Below are 8,806 nucleotides of genomic sequence, written 5' to 3'. Positions count from 1 at the left end.
GCTGAAGAGCTGAGGGACAGCGCCCAGGCCCAGAGTTCAAGCCCCACGACCGACCAAAAAAAAAAAGTTCAAACAAAATACAAAATTTCCTTCAAAATCATCATCTGACCAGGAACACCATTTCAAAATTTTCATCACCAGTTTCTTTTTCTTACCTTCAAAATTTCTGGCTTTGTTTTTTCCATGACATGTGTCAGGCTAAAAAGGTGAAATAGAGCTTCTCGGACAAAAAAGGCCCGTTCACTGTACCGCTTTAATGCTTCCGCAATCTGAGTTTCATTGGCTTCACCAGACACCTTTTGAAAATAATGAAAAGATTAGTGCCCAAAATTACTATCAACTCTCTAAATTGCTTTACCTAAATATCAGTTGTAAAGATGCTACCCAGTATAGCTATGTAAGGCTTTAATTAAGTGGGAAAAATTACTTTTCAGCTCATCCAGAGATGTCTGTTAGCTAGACTCAGAACCTAGCACAAATACCTTTTCTGTACCTAAAATAAATCTCGAGATACTTAACGCTGATTACATGGTCTTATTATATAACTAGGCTCATAAGAAGGAGATAAACAAAAAGAAATCTCTACGCTAGCTCCCAATATTATAGCTACAATGGCCCTTTTTCTTCTTCTAAGCTTTCAATAAACTAAGCTCTTCCTCAGAAAAAGGCCATTACATACATTGTCTAAGTGAAACCTCAGTTTATTTTTTTTTTTTTGGTCTGTCATGGGGCTTGAACTCTAGGCCTCAGCGCTGTCCCTGAGCTCTTGCAGCTCAAGGCAAGCACTCTACCACTTGAGCCACAGCACCACTTCCAATTTTCTGGTGGTTAATTGGAGATAAAAGTCTCATGAATTTTCCTGCCCAGGCTAGCTTTGAACCATGATCTGCAGATCTCAGCCTCCTAAGGATTACAGGTGTGAGCCACCAGCACCCAGCTACCTCTGTCTCTTTTTGCCTAACTAACTTCTACTAGTCCTTTCTTTCTTTCTTTCTTTTTTCTTGGGGGGGGAGGGTCCGGTCATGGGCCTGAATTCTGGGTCTGGGCGCTGTCCCTCAGCTCTTCAGCTCAAGGCTAGTGCTCTACCACTTGAGCCACAGTGCCACTTCCAGCTTTTTTTTCCTGCTTATGTGGTTCTGAGGAATCGAACCCAGGGCCTCATGCATGCAAGGCAAGCGCTCTACCACTGAGCCACCTTCCCAGCCCCTCTACTAGTCCTAACTAAAGTTAAACACATCTTTGAGAGGTCTTCCTTAACATACAAATATAAATCAGGTCCCTCAAAACTTTTCATGGATTTCATAGTTATTACCATATTACTTCCACCAGACTGACCCATTCACCACTGCACCTCAACAGCTAGGCATTATGCTCACTCAGAACAATAAATGTCCATCAAATAAACTCCCAAATAATTTCCCCAGATTCATCAACTTCTGTAAGAAGTTCTGCTCAAACTTAAGTCTATCTAGGGAATTTTTCATTTACACCAGTTAATAATACACTTACATTACACACTATGATTCAAACACTATTAAGTAACCAACCTTTAGCTAATGGTAAATGATTATTTATAAATGTAACAAAATTAACTAGTGCAAAAGAAATGACTAAAATATTACCATAATGTTACCAATGAAATAATAGGTATAGGCATTACACATCATTAGAAACAACTAGACAGTATATACCTCCCAATGAAAGAGTGTAACACGGGGCTGGGAAGTTGGCTCAGTGGTAGAGCGCTTGCCTTGCATGCCTGAGGCCCTGGGTTCGATTCCTCAGCACCATATAAGCAAAAAGAAAAAAAAAAGCCAGAAGTGGCGCTGTGGCTCAAGTGGTAGAGTGTTAGTCTTGAGCTGAAGAGCTGAGGGATAGCACTCAGGCCCAGAGTTCAGGCCCCACAACGGACCAAAAAAAAAATAAAAATAAAATAAAGAGTGTAACACATAGGATCCTGCCAAAGATATCAAGTATTAGTGAATTAAATCTCCAAAATCTAGCTATTAATTTGCGAAACATGCCAACAGAAATATGCAGCATTAAGCACATATAATCAATAAGATCCACATTGAGGAAAACTCCACAAACAGGACATGTTTTGAAGGAAAGAGATGGGGGAGAAACTTATGAATTCAAAAGACATATTAAGTTAGATGCGGGTGGCTCATGCCTACAATCCTACCTACTCACAAGGCTGAGAACTGAGGATCAAGATTCAAAGCCAGCCAGGCAAAAAAGCCTGTGAGACTCTTATCTCCAATTAGCTACCCAAAAAGCAGTAAGTGGAGCTGTGGCTCAAGTGGCAGAGCGCTAGCCTTGAGCAACAAAGGTCAGGGGACAACTCTCAGGTCAAGTTCAAGACCCAGGCCTGGCCAAAACAAACAAAAAAACACCAAAGTGTTTAAATGAGAAAGCTGAGTCATAAAACTGTGAATGTAAGGACATAGTTACTATCCAAGTGAGGACAAAGAAAAAGGGAGTTGTAGGCTGGGAAGGTGGCTCAGTGGTAGAGCGCTTGCCTTGCATGCATGAGGCCCTGGGTTTGATTCCTCAGCACCACATAAGCAGAAAAAAGCCGGAAATGGCACCATGGTTCAAGTGGTAGAACGGTAACCTTGAGCTGAAGAGCTGAGGGACAGTGTCCAGGCCCAGAGTTCAGGCCCCATGACTGACCAAAAAAAAAAGGAAAAGAGAGTTGTGTTCACAGGAGGGCTCAGAGAAGACCTTTGAGAAAGCTGACAAAATTCCCTGACTAATGGTCTCAGTCACCTTATTTTCACTCATAAGCTATGCAACTGCTACTTATACTTTTAAATCTAGGTTTATTTGCAATAAGATAAATAAAAATAAATGCAAAAATGTCATTCAAAGAGATATAATCTCATTACAGGAAAGATGCAATCTCATTAACATAAAAATAAACAGGGGGCAGGGAAGGTGGCTCAGAGGTAGAGTGCTTGCCTAGCATGCATGAGACCCTGGGTTCTATTCCTCAGCACCACATAAATAGAAAAAGCCAGGAGTGGCGCTGTGGCTTAAGTGGTAGAGTGCTACCCTTGAGCTGAAAAGCTGAGGGACAGTGCCTAGGCCCAGAGTTCAGGTCCCATGACCAACCAAAAAATAAATAAATAAGCAGGGTAGGGTTGGGAAATATGGGGGAGAATGATAGTCAGGGTGACACTGATATGCACTCTACTTATAAACTGATTTGTTGAATTGCAACCTTTCATACAACTAAAGATAATTTAAATTTTTTTAAATAATCAAATGCTTAAACTCAGTAAATTTTTTAATAATCATACTGGAAAATGTAGCCTTGAGGAAATGAATAGATGTACCATGGTTTATGTTTCACATTGTTATTGATGCTACCAATGCTTAAAATAAACTCAATTATATGCAATGACATATATCATGTGTCATAAAAGCACACAATGGAAATTTCTTTACAAAATACTTTTTTTGTGTGTGCCAGTATAGAAACTTAGGGCCTGGGTGCTTTCTCTCAAATTTCTAGTACAAGGCTGGTAATGTACCACTTAAGCCATAACTACACCTTTGGGTTTTTGCTGGTTAACTGAGATGACTCTCCTGTACGTTTCTGCCGAGCATGGCTGCAAACCATGATCTGCAGATCTAAGCCTCCTGGGTAGCTAGGATTACAGGCAGCCACAGTGTCACTTCCAATTTTCTGGTGGTTAATTGGAGATAAGACTCTCACAGACTTTCCTGTGTGGGCTGACTTTGAACCACAATCCTCAGATCTCAGCCTCCAAGGTAACTATGATTACAGTCATGAGCCACTGGCACCCAACTTGGCTAATCTTTAAGAAAAGACAAATTTTGACATTGTCCAAAAAGAAATGTACTCTTGCCAGGCACCAGTAGCTCAAGTGGCAGAGCACTAGCCTGGAGCAAAAGGAGCTCAGGGACAGCACTCAGGGACAAAGTTCAAACCCCAGGACCAGTGCCAAAAAGAAAGAAAGAAAGAGAGGGAGGGAGGGAGGGAGGAAGAAAGAAAGAAAGAAAGAAAGGAAGGAAGGAAGGAACTGTTTACTGACATAATTATAACCCTTGTATACCACCTTTATAATAACAATAAAAAATTTTAAAAAAATAAAAAAAAAGAAAGAGGGGCTGGGAAGGTGGTTCAGTGGTAGAGTGCTTGCCTTGCATGCATGAGGCCCTGGGTTCAATTCCTCAGCACCACATAAGCAGGAAAAGCTGGAAGTGGGGCTGTGGCGCTGTGGTAGAGCACTGGTCTTGAGCTGAAGAGTTCAGGCTCCATGACTGGCAAAAAAAAAAAAGGAAAAAGAAAGAAAAGGGGGCTGGGAAGGTGGATTGGTAGAGTGCTTGCCTTGCATGCATGAAGCCCTGGATTCAATTCCTCAGAACCACATATACAGAAAAAGCCAGAAGTGGTATTATGGTTCAAGTGGTAGAATGCTAGCCTTGAGCAAAAGAAGCTCAGAGACAATGCCCAGGCCCTGAGTTGAAGCCCAAGGACTGGCCAAAAAGAAAAAGAAAAAAGAAAAGAAAATTTACCATAGCCCGGAGCCGGTAGCTCACGCCTGTAATCCTAGCTACTCAGGAGGCTGAGATCTGAGCATCTCTGTTCAAAGCCAGCCTGGGCAGGAAAGCCTGTGAGACTCTTATCTCCAAGAAACCACTAGAAAACCAAAGTGGTTCTGTGGCTCAAGCGGTAGAGCGCTCACCTTGAGCTGAAGAGCGCAAGAACAGTGCCCAAGCCCAGAGTTCAAGCCCCATGACCGACAAAAAAAAAAAAAAGAAAATTTACCATGAGAGAACTCAGAGAACTTGATCTCAAATTAGGTATTCAATTGAACAATGAATATCCCTACTGAAATATCTCTACATGAAAATTTTTGCTCAAAATAAATAAATATTGCCCTAACAAGTCACACTGCTTATCTGGGATAAACTATATGACTTGCCCTTTACATTTCCAGTTAGTAATCTTCAGGAGAATTATGCAATGATATCTACATTACAAATATAGATATGAAAACACAAAAAAGTAACCTTGTATCTTGCTCTGGGCCACAAACAAAACTGAGGTTTTAACTAGGATTCTGATCCTAATACAAGCCTTTCCACTAGAAAAAGCTCTGTTTTCAAAAAACATATTACAAGCTGGGTGCAGATGGCTCAGGCCTGTAATCTTAGCTACTCAGCAGGCTGAGATCCAAGGATTGTAGGTCAAAGCCAGCACAGGAAGGAAAATCTGTGCGATGCTTATCTCCAATAAATCCAGAAAACCAGAAGTGGCACTGTGGCTCAAGTGGTAAAGCGCTCACCTTGAGCTGAAGAGCTGAGGGACTGAGCTCCCAGGCCCAAAGTTCAAGCCCCACAACCGACAAAAAAAATAATAAAAAGATATTACACATATTAGACATTCATCTTTATTAATAAGAGTCTTATGTAACTAAGACATTGTTCAGTTGGAGAAAATACGTTTTAAATGTCTGACCTTCAAATGTCCTGCACCAGTCAGGAATTCAGAGTAACCAGCATCAGTAGCCAGCAAACCTACAAACTGCATGCTGGGCCGTTGTTGTATAAAGGCTTCAACAGCTTTATCTGTCACATGCTTTCTCCCAGAAACATCCAAAGAGACAAGATTGGGTAGGATATCCTTTTGTTCTAGTAAGCGAAGAGCTATGTCAGATGTAAACTGTTTATCATCGGAGATATCAAGATGATTCAGATGTTTTAGTTCTCGAACAACATCCAATATTTGGGTAGTTGTCATTTTTAAACATTTCAAGTGATGCATGGTTAGAGACTTGAGTCGGTCTTTGCAGGCCAGCAGAGCAGTGATGTCTGTGATGGAGGTATTAGAAATATCCAGGCTCTCTAATCTTGGCAATGAGGCAACTTCAGCCAGGTCTTCATTGTAAAACAGAACATTGGTGATGCTTAGAGCTCGAAGACCAGAAAGTCGGCTGAAGCACCGCTCATAAGGATCTTCCAAGGAGAGAGTTAGTGAGTTCAGCACTAAGCACTGGAGATTTTGCTGGATCCACTTATTACTGCCAAGACCACTGATAATATCTGTGATAGTAATATCAGCATTCACACCTGTGGCATCAAGTTCTACTAACTTGTGGTGGCAGAAGGCTTTCCGGAAAGCAACAGCAGATATCTTCGCTTTGCGAATGCAAGCTCTCTTTAACCTCATCTGGTTCCCCCTGAAAATACCTACAGTACCATCATTCAGTAAACCTGGGGAAAATAAGCAGCACTTTAACTTCAAGTAAGTTCAATAACATTTCTATCATACTTTTCATTTCCAAAATGTTCCCGTGTAATGCTAACTCATTTGATGCTCACAATTCAGCGAGCTGAGTATAACATTTTCGGAAAGGGGCTTTCCCAATCACAAAACCTCAAGTTTGAACTCCAGTACTAACAATAACAACAACAACAAAAATTCTAATGCTGGAGGGATTTGGATAAGACTCACTAGTATAGCACTTGCTTTAGCATGTTCAGGGCTCTGGGATTCAATCACCACCACCACCACCACCCACCTACCGTCCCCCCACAAAGGTGGCTTTCCAAGATTATAGAACTAACAAGCGGCACAAGCAGGACTGTGGTAGACAGGATATCCACTAACACTGGGTTCTCACTTTACCAGACATTGGCAACTATATTTTGTAGCCCTTCCTTAGTATTACATGAAGCCATGTGATAGTTCTGGCAGTGGGCTGTAAGTTGAAGTTGAGAGCCAATGCATAATTTTCCATGCTATGTTGTCCTGCTGTGACAAAGAAAGAGCCTTCAATGCTTGATAAGAAATGTACTCAGTATCTTGCCCATGTAATTGTAACTCCTCTGAAAGATATTTTCACAATAAAAAAAAATGTATTAAAAAAAAAAGAAAAAGGAAAAAGGCTTCAAGTTCTAAAGAGGTTTGGAAGGGTTGAGCTTCTATTAATCTGAATACTAAGGTGGCTATGGATCAGAACCTTAATGGATTTGCAGAGTTTATGTACCACAGTAAGGTTTAAACTGTGTGAAAAAGTATTTGATTTCTTATCACTGCACTTCTAGCCTATCATTTAAATTCACAATGTATTTTATACACACAAATATGTATAAAATATATATCTAGCAAATATATAATGCCTATACCTTATTAAACTGCTAGCCTGATTTGAAACTTACTTAAAGGATTTAGTAATTATACCCTTTCTGTTAGATGAACATGAGTAAAAGTAGACACAGTAATCTTCTGAGGAAGGCTTTCAATATAAAATATACAGCTAGGGGCTGGGCAGGTGGCTCAGTGGTAGAGCACTTGCCTTGCACACATGAGGCCCTAGGTTCGATTCCTCAGCACCACATAAGCAAAAAGAAAAAAGCCAGAAGTGGCACTGTGGCTCAAGTGGTACAGCGCTAGCCTTGAGCTGAAGAGCTGAGGGACAGCGCCCAGGCCCAGAGTTCAGGCCCCACAACGGACCAAATATACACACAAATATGTATAAAATATATATCTAGCAAATATATAATGCCTATACCTTATTAAACTGCTAGCCTGATTTGAAACTTACTTAAAGGATTTAGTAATTATACCCTTTCTGTTAGATGAACATGAGTAAAAGTAGACACAGTAATCTTCTGAGGAAGGCTTTCAATATAAAATATACAGCTAGGGGCTGGGCAGGTGGCTCAGTGGTAGAGCACTTGCCTTGCACACATGAGGCCCTAGGTTCGATTCCTCAGCACCACATAAGCAAAAAGAAAAAAAAAGCCAGAAGTGGCACTGTGGCTCAAGTGGTACAGCGCTAGCCTTGAGCTGAAGAGCTGAGGGACAGTGCTCAGGCCCGGAGTTCAGGCCCCACGACCGGACCCAATAAATAAATAAATATACAGCTAATGGTGCTGTGGCTCAAGTGGTAGAGCGCTAGCCTTGAGCTGAAGAGCTCAGGACAGCACTCAGGACCAGAGTTCATGCCCCATGACCGACCAAAAAAAAAAAAGGAAGTAAAATATATACCAGATTTTGAAGACATAGACTTATAAAACATAAAAATATCAATATATTTTATAGTAACTACATGTTGAAATTATAATAGAAAAAATTTTGAAGCAGGGGGCTGGTTGCTCACACCTGTAATCCGAGTTACTCAGGAGGCTGAGATCTGAGGATCATAGTTCAAAGCCAGCCTGGGCAAGAAAGTCCATGAGACTCTTATCTCCAATAAACCATTCAGAAAACCAGAAGTGGCACTGTGGCTCAAGAGATAGAGCGCTAGCCTTGAGCTGAAAAGCTGAGGGATAGCGCCCAAGCCCAGAGTTCAAGGCCCACAACTGACAATAAAATAAAATAAAATAAAAATTGAAACTAGTTTCATCTATTTGTCTTTTTTTTTTTTTTTTTTTGCTAGTCCTGGGGCTTAAACTCAGGGCCTGGGCACTGTCCCTGAGCTTCATTTGCTCAAGGCTAGCACTCTACCACTTGAACCAGAGCACCACTTCCAGCTTTTTCTGTTTATGTGGTACTGAGGAATTGAATCCAGGGCTTCATGCATGCTAGACAAGCACTCTACCACTAGGCCACATTCCCAGCCCCTATTTCTTTTTTCTTCTCCTTCTCCTTCTCCTTCTTTTTTGTCGGTCCTGGAGCCTGAACTCTGGGCCTGGGCATTGTCCCTGAACTCTTTTTTTTTTTTTTTTTGGGTCCAGTCGTGGGGCCTGAACTCTGGGCCTGGGCGCTGTCCCTCAGCTCTTCAGCTCAAGGCTAGCGCTCTACCACTTGAGCCACAGCGCCACT

General features: G+C 41.4%; 1 protein-coding gene across 1 annotated transcript in view; it reads right to left on the bottom strand.

Moving 5' to 3' along the window:
• Zyg11b (zyg-11 family member B, cell cycle regulator) overlaps positions 1 to 8,806 on the bottom strand; it is a 59,765-nt gene that overhangs the window by 36,168 nt on the left and 14,791 nt on the right. Inside the window, exons 3-4 of the mRNA XM_013022197.1 lie at positions 5,495 to 6,249; positions 156 to 296 (exon numbers count right to left, since the gene is read on the bottom strand). Coding sequence (XP_012877651.1) covers positions 156 to 296; positions 5,495 to 6,249 — 896 coding nt within the window. The remainder of the gene's footprint in view (positions 1 to 155; positions 297 to 5,494; positions 6,250 to 8,806) is intronic.

The sequence above is a fragment of the Dipodomys ordii genome, unplaced genomic scaffold (genome assembly GCF_000151885.1).
Source record: "Dipodomys ordii isolate 6190 unplaced genomic scaffold, Dord_2.0 Scaffold61, whole genome shotgun sequence".
NCBI lineage: Eukaryota > Metazoa > Chordata > Mammalia > Rodentia > Heteromyidae > Dipodomys > Dipodomys ordii.
This window is presented reverse-complemented; position numbering and strand designations above follow the sequence as displayed.